This window comes from Salvia splendens, chromosome 22 (genome assembly GCF_004379255.2).
Source record: "Salvia splendens isolate huo1 chromosome 22, SspV2, whole genome shotgun sequence".
Taxonomy (NCBI): Eukaryota; Viridiplantae; Streptophyta; class Magnoliopsida; order Lamiales; family Lamiaceae; genus Salvia; species Salvia splendens.
The window spans coordinates 2135501-2154881 of NC_056053.1; the positions used below are offsets into that span (position 1 = coordinate 2135501).

A 19381-nucleotide genomic window follows, 5' to 3' on the forward strand; every position below is an offset into this window, starting at 1 on the left:
CTTGGAAGGGTCTCCTATGCTTGAATAGGAACCTTACTTGTAGCTTCATTCATCCAATTGTGTAGCTTGTTTTGTATTTTACTGCTCTAATATATGTTCCAAAATTTTCTAATAAGAGTATTTCATTTACTTTTATCCTTGAAGTAAATTTAATTGCACTTTGATTCCAAATATCTCTTCGTCCAAATTTTTTTTATACTCTAAAAATTCGTGCATGAAAACTCGGGGTGTTACATTCTACCCACCTTAACAAAAATTTCGTCCCGAAATTTGTGCTGCTCTACTTGCATGCTTCAAGATATTCCTCCTCCGCATTGCCCCTTATTTCCTCCATGGTGTTTCTCTAACACCTTCATCCAAAATAACACTTACTTCTCCATTATTGTATTCTTTGAAATGTTTCGACTTCCCTTGCAATTCCTTGTCCATATTTATGACTATCTCCTCTCGAGCATCTCACTAGACCCTATATATTGCGGTCGAAGTTTCCCTTGACTTCGAATCCAATTATCTCTTTGAGGGAGACAGTCTTCAATTAACCTTGCTTTTCCTTGTTAAACTATGAGTCTGACATCACTGCGGGACTTCCATCCGTCCTAGCCCCTTTCTTCCATCTAGGATTCTTGAGAAATTTCTATCACCTCCGTAATAGAAATCTGGGTCCAATACTTTTCTCTCACTGACCTCGTTCTATAGAGGGCTGTCTAAGCTCCTCTCTGTGTGAGGCTTCGTACGATACTATTTCACTATTTGCCTAGTAGTTGTCGTTATGAACGGACTTCATCTCTGGTAAAAACTTGTTCCCAATTGTCCTTCTATACAGAGCACCTTGGCTCTCGATCGTGTCTTCGAGCGTTTCCTACACCCGCTTTGACACTTCATCACCTTATCGGTGGTAATAAATCCTTGAAACCAATCATGTAGATTCTTCTAAAATCTAGTCGTAGATCTGTCGTTTTGGTCTAATGTGAAAATTACTGGTATTTTACGAAGATGTGTATAACTCAACTAACTTGTCTAATTGTCACAAAGTTAGTATGCACAGTGAGGCGATCGACTGTCACCCAGCTTGTGTTATCCTCGTACAACCATTGTTATATCTTTCTTAATCCTTTGCCCCCGGGATTTCTTCTCCCGATTCTAACACATCTTGGTACTCCCATGATGACTTGGTGTCGTGGCTTTTCCTGTGATCTCATCTTTGAGCTCTTACTGTTCTGCCACACACGACCTACATTCGAATGTGAGATCTTCCCACAGTTCCTTGTGGTGACTCCTTCGGTCGTTCGCTTTTACTTTCAGGTATAACCTTCTACTGTCATACTCTGTTTTCGTGCATTTACGATCTTGATCCTGAGGTTGGCACTTCTACCCAAGTGGAAATTCTCTCTCCCACCTTCTCGGGCGCTCGCTCTACCTCTAGGCTCAATCTATCAAGTTCTTGCAGTATTCCTCTTCCCTTTTAAGGCTGCTAACCATGTTTGAGTTTCGTGGTTCAGCGTATCGGCCACTACGTTAGCCTTGCTCGGATAGTGATTTACGCTACAGTCGCAGTCTTTTGCTAACTTTAGACATTCAATCTATCGTATGCCTAAATCCTTTCGTATGTAGATTATGCCAGCCCCTTCTAGATCATGCGTTGGGTATTTCAGCTTATGCGGCCTGAGCTGCCATGATGCATAATTGATCTCTCTGCCCCTTCCGCGTCTAGCCATGGCCAGGCCAACCCCTTCAGTGCGTCGGTGCCGACGATGTAGCTATTTCAAGTTTTGCGGTAACTAGTGCTAGCACCATAGTTATCTTCTCTTCTAGTAGTTGCAAGCTCACTTTGCTCAGGGAGTCGTGAAATCTCGACCCTTTTCTCGAGCTTTTGAGTCATTGTCATCGCAATTTCAGAGGATCCTTTGATAGCCTCCTACAGTGGTCTGTTACTGTGGTTCTACTCGGATTCCTTTCCGTTGCTACCATGTGTTCGAGGAAATTTGCTTCGTTAAGCCTGAACTCAAAACTTGCTAATCTTAGCATAGAGCTACTCGGCTCTTAACGTTTCTAGCGTAGTCCTCTATTGTCCTTAGTGTTTTCTTGCGTCCTTCAGATAGACAAATCTGTCACACAAAGCTAGAATAGGTTCTTTTTCAAGCGCCGGTTAAAATCATGATTCATTAGACCTTTAAGTGCAACTGGTATTTGGTAAGGTGCTCTTGTTATCGAGGCGGATCCGGGTTCTAGGTCTTATCTTGGATTCCACTTGTCTGTACCGTGGTATTATCGGTGGCATATCTGGAATTTACTGCGATGTCTACCATTTTCAAGTTCCCATTTGTCTTTCTCTAATCATTTAACGACTTAAAGCATCGAGATTATAGATTTTCGTCAGTGGCGTGGTCTTCCGCCAGCCAGTCCAGGTCTTCCGCCAGCCAGTCCATTTCTAGTATTATGGCAACGTTTCGAAATTGTGAACCCTTAACTTGGAGTCTTTCTCGGTGAATTCTATGTTCAAGCAAATTTTCGTACTATTTATAAGGCCTACTATGGTGAGGACACCTTTATCCTATGTTCAGCTTGATCGGTGGATATCTAAAGTGTCTACTCAAAATGCGGTTATGAGATGGGCATAAAAACTTGTATCCAACAGTATGATAATTGGTAAGTCGAGGGAACGTCCATACCTGCTAGGTTTCCTTGGTTCCCCTCTAGCCGTTCCTGCGTTAGGACATACTCTCGAGCCTGTGACAGGAGACCTTGCGGCTGCTGATAATTTGGCGGTGGCACTTGTGGATTTGCTCCAAGTTGTGTGTGTGGTGTCCGCAGTTCTGACTGAATTGTCGGGTGTGACCTCGTCCCGATTTCCAGGGGTTTTGTCGGACAATGTTTCTTAAAATGTCCGCTCTGCCCACATGCAAAGCAAGCTCCTGTTCCCGCCTTGCATATCCCATAGTGCGTTCTATTGCACTCTGGGCAAACGGGGGGTTCTTGTTATGTTACTCGCACTTTTCATTTTATGGCGTAAATTTGAGATTGATTTTTTAGTGTAATAGAATTAATATTTTCAGTGTAATGAGATATCACTTAATAAGGGAACACTTAATTAATTCTAATATATTAATTAAATACAATAATTCTTACTTAAAATAGAAATAGTGTAAATAGTTTGACGAGATAGAAATAAAAAAGTGCGAATAGGGAATACTATATGTATACATTGTGCTCAAATAGGATAAGTCCAATTTAAATTCATAGAGATAATGGGATAAGACTAATTGACTTATTTTCTTATAATTTTTTGTTACTTTCTCTTAGAGATTAAAACACAGATAATGGGATAAGAATAATCGGCTATTTTTTTATTTTTATTTATTGTTTCACTTAGAGACTAAAACACTATCCCTACATTTGAAATAAATCGGTGCAAATATTTATAGCACACTTTTTCTTCATATGTGTGAGCTATTAGGACAAAATAAAACTTTATTTCACACAATTTAGTAAAATATGAGAATGTGGTTAATTTTTGTACCTAGGGGAAATGTAATTAAAGATCAAGTATTTATAAATGATTAGTTCTTAGAAGAAAGCAATCATAATAAACAATAGGGAAAATGTTCGTTCACATTGTATGTTTTTTACTTGGTTCTTTTTTGTTTATTTTCATCAATTTTCCTCTTTGACCAATAGTCATGTTCTATCACATTCATTAATAGGAATGGTCAAATGATATCGTAGTCGTAGGGAGGCCTTTAGAGCATCCACAACCGTCCTCTTGCCAGCGGCACGGTTGTGGGCCCGGGCGGTACTATTCATGCCTGCTCTCTGGCAAGAGCACAACACCCACAACTGTGCTCTTCCGCAAGGACGAGCACAATTAATTTAAAATTCAATTAAACAATAACATTTCCATAATATTAAAATTCATATAAAAACCAAAATAAATATTACAAATGACAAATAAAAATAAACATTACATAATTAAAATCCTAAAAATGAAAAATTACATAATTAAAATCCTAAAAATTAAAAATTACATAATTAAAATCCTAAAAAATAAAAAAACCACTACTCGTTGCCGAATTTCGCCCACATGTGGTTGATTAGGTCTTCTTGTAGTTGATTGTGGATTCGAGTATCGCGCATTGTGTGTCTTGTCTCGATCCTCTGGCCAACCGTCTTATGCTCGCCTCGGCGTGGGGGAGACCTCGCTGTTGAGCTTCCGGCTTCGTCCTCGTCGTAGAAGCTAGCCGCCCTCGGCCCTTCGTCGGCTATAATCATGTTGTGTAATATAATACACGTCCGCGACATATGCTTCGTAAGCGGCACGATGTTGTTCGTAGTATTCTTGTTCTTCGCGCTCCGCTTCCGCCATGAGATGAGTGAAATCCATTTGATGTTTTGAGTGAAGGTTGAATGTGTTGATAGTTTGTATAAGAATTATGAATGAGAGATGAATTGATGTGATAAATGAGTGATGAATGTGTGTATTTATAGATGATTTTGGGGAAAAAAAATCAAAAAAATTCAGAAAAAACGGGAAAAAAACGGCCATATTTTTGGGATTTGGAAAATATTTTTTTTTTATTTTTTAACATTATTTATAATTAAATACCGATTTTTAAAAAAATAAAAATAAAAAGTGTTTAAACACAACGGCTATGCCGTTGACGAATGGGAGCGCGCCACGTGTGCGTCCGCTGGCACGGACGTGCTCGATACATCGAGCAGCGCCGTGCCAGTGGCGCGAGCGCAGCGGCGGCGGATGGCGTCCGTGCCAGCGGCGCGGACGGCGGTGGCGACGGCTGCGCATGCTCTTATGCCTTTGAATTTGATTTTCTACTTTAGTGAGTTTGAATAAAATATTTGGTCGTATGTTTATTTCATTTTTTTTATTCTCATCTACATTTTGACTTATTTCTGTACTTTAGTTATTTTTAGACTATATGCATTTCCTTTGTATAAAAAAGTCAGTATGATTTCCTAAATAAATTTATATAGGGAGGGTATAACCGGATATCTAAATACTATTATTATGGTAATTTGTGTATAATAATGTACATTCATTATTATATTGTTGTAAATTCAATGTTATAATAGTACTGTAATTAATGAACAGAATTTGAGTGTTTTAAAGCATATTGTAAGAAAATTGGCCCCCACATCCGAAATCGAACTTATGTTAGTATATTAAAAGTATACGTGTAGATTTCTCAAATAATAAAAATGTCAACACATTTGGGATTAAAATTTTGTATCCCTTATCTACGTCTCTTCATGGTGTTCTACTATTAAATTCACTTCTATTTTAAAATTACTTATTAAAAAAATAAAATAAAGATTTCCCCGCCTCCATCATTAATAGGCTCAATTTGATTTAGCATGGTTTTAAGAAATAGGAGTATAATATATAGAGAATGTCAAACCTCTAATATTAAAAGTGTTATCCCTATCTGCATATCTTTATTGTGTACCACTATTAAGTTCACTATTTTATAATTACTTATTACAAAAATAAAATTGATAATTTCCACATCCACCATTAATAGCGCAATTGACTCGATCTGATTTTAAAATATATAATGGAAAATGTCAAACATTTGAGATTAAAAGTGTTATCCCCTAACTATATATATCTCTTCATTATGTCCCAGATTAGTTTCACTATTTTATAATTACTTATCAAAAATAACATATTTAATTTTTATACGAGAAAATTTTCTCAACAAACTTTCCCCAAAATTACGAAATACTTTGAAATTTGAAATTGTGAAAATCATTGTTTGATTTGTCATTCGTACCTAATAGTGATACTTATAACATTCATTTTGTGACTATGGTAATAGTATCTCATTTTGTTATTTTAGAATAAATTCTTTGTTATTTTAGAATAAATTCAAAATAAAGTATTTAATTTTTTTCATTACATATAAGCAAGTCCTACACTATATTTCACTAAATTATTAAACTTTTATGATAATACTACCTGAGAGCTCTATTGTATCATAGTCGGAGGGAGTATCTTTATTTCGAATCATACTCGATTTAATGAGTATAGAACTACGTTTAAAATTTTGCTTTCAGGAATATAGATTAACACCTAATAAATTTGTCGGTTCTTTCTAAATAGAATTTGTTAAAACAAATTGAAATGTGGCTGATTTTCTTGTTACTCCTTTTGCTTGTGAAGTTGCTAGTGTTAATTACTGTAAACATGTTTTTTAAATGACACTATATAATAGGTTGTTAAATATCAATAATCAATTTTGTATGATTGTTTGGTCACGTCCGATATAAGTCATATTATGTTAAAAGTTTTCAAACAAATGAAAACTTGTTCTCCATAATAAGATAGGTAGACTATTATTCATTAATTTTAGAACATAAGCTTTTCGTTAGTATATATTCTTATTGGGAGTGCATAACCGCATAGGTAAATGAACATTTTTCCTTAGCAATATAATAAGAGGCTTAAATTTAATTTCATGAATTTACATAAATAAGTACACCATGAATTTTCAAAAAACTAATACGGATGCTTAATTTCATTAATAGCTATTTATGGATTAATAGCTAGTATTAATTACAAAGATTTAGAATGTAAAATTAGGATGCTTAAATTTCAAGTAAGGTTTTTAAGTTAAATTAAGATGTAATTAAGGTCATTGGAAAATAGAAGAGCTGCTATTACATGCGCTCTGTATCATGAGTGCCATAAATTAGCAGTAGTTAATCACCACTTAATTATTACCTTATTTAAACTTAACTGTCTTGATGAATATCTTAATCTCTGTATTTAATCGTTGAATATTAATTAAAATCCCAACCAGTTCCTGACTTCAATAATACACATGAAATAACTATTTGGTATTCATGTTCCAAAAATTGCTAAATAATTTTTAAATTTTAAATACCTTCATAGTTAAACCATTTTTTTTTATTTTAATACGTTTAAATATAGTCAAAAATCTAAATTTTTTATCTGGGATAAGTTGACCCTACACAATGCGTGCACCCATTAATATGGATTAATTACATGAATTAATATATCAATTGTGATGGTTAAGCTTTACCTAATCCAGTGTTAATTAGGGTGATTAATTAATTTCCTCTAGTGATGATATGCACGAACTAATGAGTATAGAGCTTCATTTGAAATTTCGCTTTCACAAATAAAATCATCAAATTGCAAATAATATGCTTCAAAATTTTCCATAGTAGTATAGATTAACACCAAATATTGGCTGCACCTTGAGTTTTAAAATTCTGGATCATTCATTATATAGGCATCACAAACATAAAACTATATGTCACACAATTTGGTAAAATATGAGAATGTGATTAATTTTTGTAACATGTGGATTTTAATTAAATAATTTTGACATCTACAACAGTAGCAATTCTCAAGTGTTCATCAGGCCTTAGAAGAAACCAATCATAAAACAATAGGAAAAATGTTCATCACATTGTATGATTTGACTTGGTTCTTTTTAGTTTATTTACAGCAATTTTCCTCTTTGACCAATAGTTTTGTTCTATCACATTCATTAATAGGAATGGTCAAATGATATGGAAGGAGGCCTTTATGCCTTTGACTTTCTTCTTTAGTGAGTTTGAATAAAATATTTGTTCTTATGTTGATTTCATTTTTTCTCTCTCATCTCCATTTTGACTTGCTTCTCTACTTTAGTTAATTTTAATTTAGACTATATGCATTTTATTTGTATAAAAAATCACTATATATGATTTTCCAAATAAATTTATATAGGGAATATTTTGTTGTAAATTACATGTTAAAATATAAATTCAGTGTTATGATATGATTTTGTGTATTTGTGAATCTTTAATGACACCTATCATTTTCATTTTAATTGAACTTCTAGAATATTATACTTAAAATGTAGTAATAAATTTTATAAATTATAATACCATGTCACAATTATCATTCCACTAACTAGACATTGTTTTTACAATGCGTGGGTGTTAGATTTTATGCTAGTTATCTTGACTAAGTTTTATACTACTATTTAACATTTTTTACCACTAAATTGTGTGGGCGTTAGATTTTATGATAGGTATATTTGGTTACGTATTACATTATTTAACATATTTTACCACTAAATTGAACTAAAATACAAGTTGTAATCATGAGTTGTTTACTCGCCCACAGTTTTCATCAACTTTATTCTCCATCATGTGCTAATTTTGTCCTAATAGCTCAGCATATGAAGAAAAAGTGTGGTATGAAGATTTGAACTGATTTATTTCAAATGTAGAGACAGGTGTTTTAGTCTCTAAGTGATAGAATACAAAATAAAACGAATAATAAAATAAGCAAATTAGTCTTATCTCATTATCTCTATAAATTTAAATTTGAGCTATCCCTATTCTAACCGACCTAAGCCACAAGAATTGTAACAAATGACTTTCTATCTCTAGACCTTTATGAATCAGCATACTTGAAATTCACACCTACCTTATTTATTGCAAAATGATGAATTTTCATGTGACTTTGGTTAACACCAACTCCTTTCTAATTTACACTATAGAGCGTGTAACATTTTAATTTCTTGTTGAAAACTTATCCATACTAAATTCATAATACTACTTACTAATACTATCCATATATACAGTGTGCATAGCGTACAGAGAAAACAATTTGGTAAAAATTATGTTTTAATTGATTTACATCACTAATATATATGAGCTTTTGCATAACAATTTATATAAAATTTAAATAAATGTGAAAATTGTATTGAAGAAAATAATTAAATAAAAACAAGTTCGGTAGGGGTTCAGGTCTCTTAAGAACCTTATTTGCGTTGGTCAATGTCTGCAAGCATAGTTAACATTTAGTTTGTATCGACAAATTTTTATTTTAATTCGTTAACAGTTACTATTATTTGGATTCATTCGGATTCAAAAGCTATATTTCGCGAATATAAAGTGGAATATATAGAATGAACCTTTGACACACGTGTATCGGTACAATAACTAATCGTTAATGTATAATCGACAATATACCGACAAATAAAAAGAAATTGATTCGAAGAAATCTGATACCCAATTTTATTATTCTAATGCGTCATCAGTAACAATAACTAATCGTTAATGTATAATCCGACAAATAAAAACTAATTTATTCGAAGAGATCTGTAACCCAATTTTTTAAATTCTAATACGTCATCAGTATTTATTCGGATCGCCGAATTTAAAACCTAAATTACACGCGTATGAAGTGGGACCCCCGAATCAAACCTCAGCGCCGTACAATAATTAACTCCAGATAGAATACCGACAAGCGAAAAATAAATAGATTCGGAGAAATCTCTTACCCGTAAATGGATATTAATTACCGAAATGTCGGGAATGGAAAATCTATAAAGACGTCGACACCGACTTTTTTTACGAGACTGGATTGACGTGGGCCCGTCCGATTAACACCTACGCAAGCCCTAGCGCGCCGAACCCGGGGTTACCCTTAGTAATTAGTGTGTTTCTTTAACTACCCCTACTTTATTAACCAAAGATTCTCTCCCCTCCTATAAATAGTGCTTGTTTCTACCCTAAACCACACCACTTCAAAACATTTGCAACTTCTCTTGCCTTAGCTTCCTCCGCTCCTTCAAGCACTTCTCTCCCTTTCACTCCTTCAATCTCTAAGAAATGGGCCGCAAAATCGAGATGAAGAAGATCGTCGATGTTACCAAATGTCAGGTAACATTCTCGAAGCGTCGCAGCAGTCTAATGAAGAAGGCCAACGAAGTGGCTGTATGCTGCGATGCCGATGTTGCTTTCATCGCATTTTCTCCTTCTGGCCGTGTGAGCAAATATTCCAATCTAAAGAAGTCTCTCTCTCTCTCTCTCTCTCTCTCTCTCTCTCTCACACACACACACACACACACACTCTATATATCAAAATTAAGTAATTTATTTGACTAATTTTAAATGATTTTTGATGAATTTGTAACAGGATTGAAGATTTGCTATATCGCTATGTGAATCTGCCGGCGGACAAGAGATTGCAGTAATTAAAACCACTTCTTGTTTCAATTTTTTTTGTTTAGTTTTCATTTTTTTTCAAGTTCTTGATTTTTTTTTGTGTGATTTCGTGCAATTTTTGGGTGCACAGCAACATAAGCAACGTGCAGGTATGTGTCTTTTTCTCAAATTCAAGAATTTTGGTTTCTAATCTCAATTTATATGTTTAGGGTTTCTAATTAAACTTTTTATACAGCAAAAACTGGAGAAGATCAACAATCTCAGCCACATCAATGGCGATTGCAGCAAGCTGCACTATCTTGATAAACAGTAATCTCTCTATTTCTCTCTGCATAAAATGACAATTGTGAAAGATAAGGTCACACTAAGATTCTTTATTGCAAAATGAAGAAGAAATGAAAAGAGAATCTTTTCTTTTTCATTGCAATAATGAATTTACATTAATGAATTCAGCCGGAAATTCAGATCTTGTGTGATTATGATGATTTAGAGGAGTTTAACTCCTTAAATTTTTTAATTGATTGATTAGGTATTCTTTTGGTGAATATGTTCCTAGATCTAAAATTGTAGATCTGTCAAGATCCAACACTAAATTTAGCATTTTAATTTCTTCGATATTTAGTTAGTATACTTGATAAAGTGGACTTTATAGTTTTTAATTGTTGTTATTAGTTGAAATATAAGATATTTTTATGTATTTGTCATTAAACTCACATAGTAAAAATGGAATATAGCCAAATTGAGTAGATTCCTAATTCGAATGGTTAATAATTGCACATTATATTGTTTTCTATATTTCAATTTGGAAGTATTATATTTTTTAAGTTAAATATTTATAATTTAAAATGCAGATATTATTTCTTACATATGTTGTGATAATTTGTAACTAACTAGAACATTTTTTTCGTGGCATGATTCAATTTGAACTCTTTCGCGTCGGGAAATAAACAAAAATCAGAATTGAGGTACAAATATCTTCACTAGTCCCATTTTGTTAGTATATAAATATATCATATTTTGATGAAAGGTTACCTCTAATTAGTCCTTTTATTGTCATTTCATCAGAATCTTGAGCTGCAAATCAAGAAATCTGCTCTAGAATTGCAAATTCTAGAAACCGACATCAGGTATGATAGAAAGTTTTAAAAGATTAAAATTATTGCTAAAATACTAAATCTTGACTATGAATTAAAACATTGTTCTTACAATAAATTTGTAGGGACTATGAAATTGCCCCTGACCAAGAGCCTTCATTGCACCAATTGTCTTGGTGCGAGAGAAACTTGAACCAGTCTCTACAAAGGGTCATTGCCCGAAAGGTGAGCCCTTCATAGTATATATAATTATACATTTATAAATTTATTAATTAATTTATAATTTTTGAAAATATTCATATTAATTCATTACACCGCATAACATTATAAAACTATAATGTTCAAAAGTGTGGCACATATTCGCACTAACTTTTCTTCACATTTCTCAAAACTCGCACATCAAAATTAATTTGCAAGAATATGCACTATACAAAGTAATAGATTTACAGATTATCATTTCACTATTTTTCTTACTTTGCTAATATTAAATCTAACCTTGATTCTTGTAGTTGGACTTGATCTCTTCTGCTAACAAGGGCAAGCAAGTGCCAGTAGCAGAAAACCCTAACTCCAGCCAAGTCTTCAGGCAAAATGATCCTTGGACTGGTCCTTCTAGGTAAACAATCATTCTATTTATTTTCTTTTCAATTAAATCATTTTAAGTCTCTAGTCTATAATTTTATAGTCCTAACATGTTAATGCACATGTGATTAATTTTGGTCATTATTGTGCAGTGCCAGAGCTCGGGAAAGCATGTTCAATGACTTCCAAAGAAATGAGAACATGTTTTCAACAGATCTAAACAGAGCTCCATTTCACCAATCCCCATCACTCCATGCTACTTCAGAGGTACAACATATATATTTAAGACATGAATTGATTAATAATTAACAAATTTTAATTTTGACATTTAAACAATTTCTTTCAATTTATGTCACAGCATTGCATGACGGATCCACCTGTATTCCAATACCAAGATCAAAACAATGCTCAAGCAATGAAGGTATATATACTACAACTTGACAGTTCAATGCGACATTATTATTATGATTATGATTATGATTATGATTATGATTATGATTATGATTATGATTATGATTATGATTATGATTATGATTATGATTATGATTATGATTATGATTATGATTATTATTATTATTATTATTATTATTATTATTATCACAATACGTTTACAATTAGTTATTGAAAAAAATATTAAAAATTTTGATTTTGCAAGTTTAGTAACAATATTGTGTCATCTATGTGCACCTATGTTCCAATTTGTGCCACAAATATATTTGGTATTTTTTTATATAGTAATGTTTTTTCCCAAAATAATTTACAGCAATCACTGCCCATGGATCAACCCTTTCCCTTCTTCAACTTCAATGAGCCAGACAATGCTGATGCATACAATGCCAATGCCAATGCCGATGGCGATGGCGATGCCGATGCATATGTAGGTGCATCTTCTATAAGTGTATCTAATTTTATTATCGTTGGAAATTATATGTTTGAACACATACAATAGTTAGGAACAAGACTTTAAATTAAACTATTTTCAAATATCTATTTGTAGGTGCTCTTTTCAGATTCTGCTAACATGTCCACTCTGGACTCAAGCGGCATCCAATTAGACCCTAGGTAAAATGATAAATTTTAATTTCAAGGACTAATTTGTGCATTAAAAGAAATTCCTAAAGTTCTTGTGCAATATTTATTAAGGCCGAGCACGGGAATGTCAACGTCAAACCCTAGCACATCGGAAGTCCCGCGGACCGTCTTCGACGAGATGGGAATGCTGACGTCCGACTTGATGGGCCAATTTAGGCACATGGACAAGAGCGAACAGGCCGAGAACACTATATTCACCTATGGCGACAATGCCGGGGATGAATATAGTGTAGCTTATGGGACCACAAGCATGGACCAACAAGGTCCATCTAGTGTGACACAACAGAAGGAGCCAAGTCAAGTGCCTCCATTTGACAATAGTCTTTTGGAGGTAATTTAAATACTAGAGACTACAATTTATCAAGAAAGAACGTTTCGGGTGGTTTCAGTTTAGGGTGTAGGGTTTCGGGTTTTTAATTTAACTAATGCATTTTCTTTCCTTGTTTGTATTTTCAGGAAACTAGGGAAGATCAGTCACAATGGGACATGAACCAACAAAAGAACAATGGTCTATGGGAGTGGGATGATTTTCTTCTTGATGAAAATTTTAATTTCCATAATTTCCCCCCACCCTAGACTTAGCTAGGGTTCATTTTTCATAAGTGGGCGTGATTGTAAATATACCTTGAGCATTATATGATAAAGGCACAATTAACGTTTTTATGTTTTTCATATGCATCTACTTTTATTGATGTGCTAGATTTGGTGTTTGTGTTAACATTGCATTATAAGTACAAGCATTATTTGTAGTGGCTCGCACGCATTTGCACACGTTCCATTCGATCGTCTCGGCTAATCGCACCAATACTGCACATACGATGCGCCTCGGCTTGAACGTACTAAATTCGATTTTCTAATTTTCTGTATGACTTTGGAGTTGAGATCTAGTAGGAATTAAAATTCAAACCATTTTAGTTGTTGTACTAAAAACAATTCTATTTTCAAATATTTAAAATTTATGTGTCAATATTTAAAATTAAAATTAAATTCTATTTTTCTACTAATATTTAAAATATATACGTTAATAATATCTTCTTGTTTTACTAAATCATGTTGCATCTCGTTTATCATACCAAGTTGTTGTACTAAAAACAGTTCTATTTTTGTTTTATTATATACAAAAAAAATCTTAAAATTTGTCAAAAAATAAAATCGAAAAATATTAAAGCTTATCCCCTAACTTCCACAAATTGCAGATAGAATAGAGAGCTCCATTGAATCAGAAATGGCGGCAGCCTCTCACCTTACCATTCTCGCGCCGAAGCCTCGCTCTCCTCAGCCATTCAGGGCCGCCGCTTCATGCTCCGCCGTCACTCCCGGCGGCTTCAAGAAGCAAATAATGGGCGTCGCCGCCGGTATTTTGGCGGCTTCGGTGGTGGCTTCCGCAGCTCCTCTTGAGGCCAACGCCACCCGGATTGAGTATTTCGCCACTGTCGCCGAGCCCTCGTGTGAGCTCAATTTTGTTCGGTCCGGCCTCGGATATTGCGACGTTGTTCTTGGCTCCGGCGAGGAGGTTCCGTTTGCTCAGCTCATCAATGTCAGTTTCCATGTTTTTATTATTTATTGCTGAATTCTTCTCTCACTATTTTACCTAGAAAACAAGTAGGGTGAATTATAATTTGGTAATTTTCCTACAATCATATACACGCTCTGTCTCATTTTGACATTTTGATACGTCTAAGCTTCATACTTCATTAACTTATTTCACTTGCATATCTTAATAGAGTACTCGAAAAATGTATAGCTTCTATTTGTGGACGAGGGTGTGTATATCATTAGATTTATGTAAAACTATTGGTCCACCATTAACTGCTCTATTTGAGATTAGCACGGATTTTAAGAAGTGTGTGAAAAATTTTAATAGAATATAGTGAGTTTATGGAATTAGAACTTATTTATCAAATATAGTCAAAGTTAAATGAGACATTCTCCCGTGAACAATACAATGAGATATTTATTAACGGATGAATAAAATATATTTTAAAAAAAAACTCGTCTTTTGCACTGAAATTTGCTTATTCTTCTTTTCTTCATTCAATTTCAGTCCTTTTTATATTTCAACATCTAGTAATTTGATATTCAGTATCATTAGTTTGATAAAGACTATATACAATGTACAAAAAATTTGAGAATAGGTAATGAAAGATGATGAAGTGATTAGTAAGGACTTAAGCCTCTCCTCTAACACATGTGCATGTAGGTTCACTACACAGCGAGATTTGATGACGGGATCGTGTTCGATAGCACTTACAAACGTGCTAGGCCGCTGACAATGCGCCTTGGCATGGGCAAGGTGTGCACTTCACCCTTCTTCGTTTATTCTTCATAACACTGTCGTCGCCATCATCATCATCGTCGTCGTCGTATATTTATAGGTGATAAAAGGATTGGATCAAGGCATATTGGGAGGAGGAGGTGTGCCACCAATGCATGTAGGAGGCAAGAGGAAGCTCCAAATCCCTCCACAGTTAGCATATGGGCCTGAGCCAGCTGGCTGCTTCTCAGGAGACTGCAATATACCTGCAAATGCTACTCTTGTTTATGATGTCCACTTTGTTAATGTCTACTCTGGAAACAGAAAAGAGTGAGTTGAGTCTACACCTCACCATGTTATGAGGTAATCTCTTATTTTCTATTTCCAATCTGATGTGAGATGAAGAAGTGAGGGAGTGATTGAATTGATGATACAAAATCAGATGAAAGAAAAGAATATTATTATTAGATTATGTAAATAGTCATTCAATTCCATCTCGTGATGCATTTCATTTTGACACGGAAATTAAGAAATTGATGTTAACTTTATGAATAGTTGATGTGTCACTTTAATTACCTTGAGGAAATAGAGTTTATTGGGTCATGTCTGAAACTTGAGGAAAATGGCAGATGGCAGCATTGGATCAATCACAATTACTCCAAGACTGGAATGAATTTCATCATCTTCACTTTTACATATATTTTCATTTACTTCCTTATTTATTTAGTAACAGATCTGTAATATTGGATCCAACAAAGATTGGTCTATATTTGGGTTGGGTTGGGTTGGGCTGGGCTGGGCTGGGCCATCAAAGATTTGGTCCTTAAGAATTTTGAATATTTGAATTTATTCAATAAATGTGATACACAACAAATTACCCTGCTTTTCTTTAGTCTGTTCACAAAAAAAATTGTCTCTTTGTATTAATAATGATATGATCCAAAGAAATCACAATATTCATGCATTTAAAATGGGACCACTAAGTTTTTACCCAAAATATCCACCATGTAACTAACTGTTTTACTAAAATTCGTATTGTTTACATTAGGACAAATTTTTATTAAAGCAAGGTGTATTAATTTCTAAAAATGTAGTAGTAATTTTTAATCAGTAAAATAAATCTTTAATAATAAATATAAAGCATAAAAAATACACGTACAATGGGACCACTAAATCTGAAGTCTTTAAATATAGAATCAAAATCATTTTTATCCATATTAAATTTGTGAAAATTACGATAATGTTTAAGTTTGTATCTGTATATATTCACTAAGTTAGTGTGCAAAAATCAACACCTAAAATTCTTGTTAGTTACTGTTAGACACCAATACCTCGTTATTATATTTACAGTAGTAAATAAAACGGTGTTAGTGACGCTATGTCAACTGTCAATTTTGACCCATATTCAATTTTCAAAAGAATTACAACGATATTTATCAAAAAATATTTAAATTATCGTTGCTACATATATTGTAGGTTCTCATCAGGAAAAAGACTATATGTAACGATTTTTATGTCATAATCTTATATAGGGAAAAAATACTGCTCTTTTGGATCGGAGTACTATTTTAGATTTTCATGATATCTTTAGTCCTCATTATAAGTAATTTATATGTATGCAGTTTTCTAGTTAATTTTCACGAATAACTAAAGCAAAAGGTTCAAAAAATGAGAGGCTCGAATGTCTGCGAGTTCTAATTGGTTAGTGAATTAGTGAAAATAGTTATATAGTAGTATTCATTTCTGGCTGATCACATGTGTATAAGAAAATACAAAATAACGATGAACTTCATAGGTAAAACCAAATACTAATATAATTTATATTATATTCAAATCGTTGAATAATATACTTACGAGGTAGTTTCGAGTAGAAAATGATGGAATTTCAACAATTTATATGTAACTAAAATGTCCATTAATTAACAAAAAAGGAGAGGACTTAGAAAGGTTTTTGACTTATAGCCACCACCTAAAGGGTGTTTATCACTTTCTAACCTTTTTATGTCATTACGTCAAAATTAAACACTTAATTTAAATTTAATGTAGGAAATGGTAAATTCTCTAAATAGATTGAAGTTCATGAATTTAAAAATACTAATTATTTCTACCAAAAAATATAGTACTAGTAACATGAAGGAAATGGGATTGGCATTGGGCTTGGAATGAATGAAACGTGAAGACTGAAAAGTTGTCTGCATTTTTTTTAACTTACTATCTTTTTAATAGGGTGTTAGGTACATTCTTTTTACTAAGAATCTTAATTTTTTTTATGTTTTCTTAAGAATAACATTATCTTTTGCATTTAAAATATTTTCAAGATATAAGTTTATGAGCGGTATAATTTACCAAAAAAATTTAAAACCAATATTTGCGTAGTACTACTATCTTCTTTGTTCATTTAAAGTATAATAACAATGGTCTAATTTACTATTCATATATATATATATATATATATATATATATATATATATATATATATGGGTTGCGTTAAAGATAGAACCATTCTTAAGTGTAGAACCTAGAACTCTACATATTTTATTCATTGGATGAGAAAAAAATGACGGTCAAGATTAAAAATCATACATATTAGACTATGTTTTCACAACATTCCGGACTCAACATGTGAAAAAACTCACATGTTGATGGAAGAATGAATGAAACGAAGAAGAGTCCATGTATGCTTTATTTTTTCACTTCTCTGCATTCACCCATTAATAATAGTTTTGGTTGTAATGGGAAGTTGCTGTGCAAATCAACACAATTGGATTAAAAGATCTAACGACCTCCGTTTGGCATTTGTTCTACGTTTAAGAATGGTTCTACGTTTAAGAATGGTTCTATCTTGATCACAATCCTATATAGGGTAATCCTATATATATATATATATATATATATATATATATATATATATATATATATATTCCTTATGTTTCATAAAAATAAGTACTTCATGTACAATACGAGTTTTAATATGTAGTAATCGATAACATAAAAGAGGAGGGAAAAAAGTACCTGAAATAGTGGTAGTAAATAGTGATAATAGACAGTAAAATTAAAAAAAATAAGAAAATATTTCCATAAACGGAGACATTTTAATAGAATGAAAGAAAAATAAATAAATATTGCATATTTCTGTGGGTTGTGGGATGAAGGAAAGTACTACTACTATTTTATTTCAATACATGATTGTACACTCCACAATTTATTAACTAAAAAATACAGTCACCAACTTTTTATCAAATAATGTCATTCAAATAGTACATAATTAATCTATAAATTTACATATTCTGTTTATAAGAGCAACATCAGCAACACAGCCATATATAGATAACATTACCTACTACATTCTCTCATTGTATACAAAATGTAAAATATTGTAATAAAAAAATGTAAAATAGTATCTATACTATAATTGTTATGTAAGATTCTCTTCGTTTACGTAATTATTTACCCTTAATTTTGGAACAATAAATATCTGAAGTCAAGTCCAATCAGTTGCAACCTTTCAGCCCAAAATCGGGTATTTAGTTTTGAATAATTAAACTATATAGTATTTAGTTTTTATGAACGTATTAAAATCTTAAAATTTAGATACTTTTCAAATGACTTTAGAATAATTTGAAAACTTTCCGAATATAAAATTGTGATTTTATATGTTCCTATAAATAATGTTACACGTAATGACCATCCTCAACATTCTCCACTGAAGAAAAAGAAAAAAAAATGACGGTAAAATTCTTTCAATAATTTCTCTTTACTCTATTCTTAGGCCAGAAATTTTCTTCACAAATGGGTTGATTTATGAGTGTTAATTTGCAGAAAAAGATTGTGATTGGAATCTCACTTTGTAACGATAAATGTCGATCCAAAGCTCTCCAAATTGTTGTCAGCATACCAGGTTTATTTTTTAATTAATTTATTAGTCATAATTTATGGAGACTCACAAATTCATGAAAATTATTTTTTAAAAATTTTTTTTCCGGTGGAGTAGGAGTTCAATCGGCGGAGATTGTGCGCGGAGGCAGGGAGCGCGTGGTGGTGGTTGGCGACGTCGACTCAGTGGAGCTGACGCGGAAGCTGAGGAAAAAGATGGGTCATGCTGAGCTGATGAGTGTTACCGACACCGCCACAGCCACCGCCACCACCCAGCCGACAGCGCCGCCGCAGCCGCCGGCGACGGCGCCGCCGTATTATGGTACTCCACATTATTACAATCTCTATGAAGTGAGGGAGCCGGCGTGTGACACCACCCCTTGCTCTATTCTCTAGTCCTTAATGAAATTGATTTGTTTTATGTAAAGAAATTAATCAAAGTTACAATGAGGTAAGAACCATGTGTTAAATGGATTAATTTGTTATAATACGAGCTATA

The 19381-nt window shown here is 33.1% G+C and overlaps 3 protein-coding genes across 4 annotated transcripts; all 3 read left to right on the forward strand.

Moving 5' to 3' along the window:
• The first annotated feature begins 9651 nt into the window (after positions 1-9651).
• On the forward strand, positions 9652-13331 carry LOC121787851 (transcription factor mef2A-like). The gene is made up of 12 exons (XM_042186690.1): positions 9652-9833; positions 9959-10012; positions 10118-10136; positions 11053-11114; positions 11207-11306; positions 11591-11697; positions 11816-11930; positions 12022-12084; positions 12427-12561; positions 12661-12725; positions 12807-13086; positions 13212-13331. Exons 1-12 carry the CDS (start codon positions 9652-9654, stop codon positions 13329-13331), a joined length of 1302 nt encoding a protein of 433 aa, XP_042042624.1.
• A 599-nt stretch (positions 13332-13930) lies between these two features.
• On the forward strand, positions 13931-15777 carry LOC121785937 (photosynthetic NDH subunit of lumenal location 4, chloroplastic-like). Of its 2 annotated transcripts, XM_042184422.1 has the most exons (4): positions 13931-14292; positions 14956-15048; positions 15131-15372; positions 15639-15777. In XM_042184422.1, exons 1-3 carry the CDS (start codon positions 13981-13983, stop codon positions 15341-15343), a joined length of 618 nt encoding a protein of 205 aa, XP_042040356.1. In that variant the 5' UTR covers positions 13931-13980; the 3' UTR covers positions 15344-15372; positions 15639-15777. The 2 variants fall into 2 exon arrangements, with proteins under 2 accessions (XP_042040356.1, XP_042040355.1); XM_042184421.1 differs by lacking the exon at positions 15639-15777 and having other exon boundaries at positions 15131-15481.
• A 2924-nt stretch (positions 15778-18701) lies between these two features.
• LOC121787116 (disease resistance protein Pik-1-like) lies at positions 18702-19381 on the forward strand. The gene is made up of 3 exons (XM_042185746.1): positions 18702-18738; positions 18829-18907; positions 19001-19381. The coding sequence occupies exons 1-3, from the start codon at positions 18733-18735 to the stop codon at positions 19276-19278; spliced, it is 363 nt and encodes a 120-aa protein (XP_042041680.1). The 5' UTR covers positions 18702-18732; the 3' UTR covers positions 19279-19381.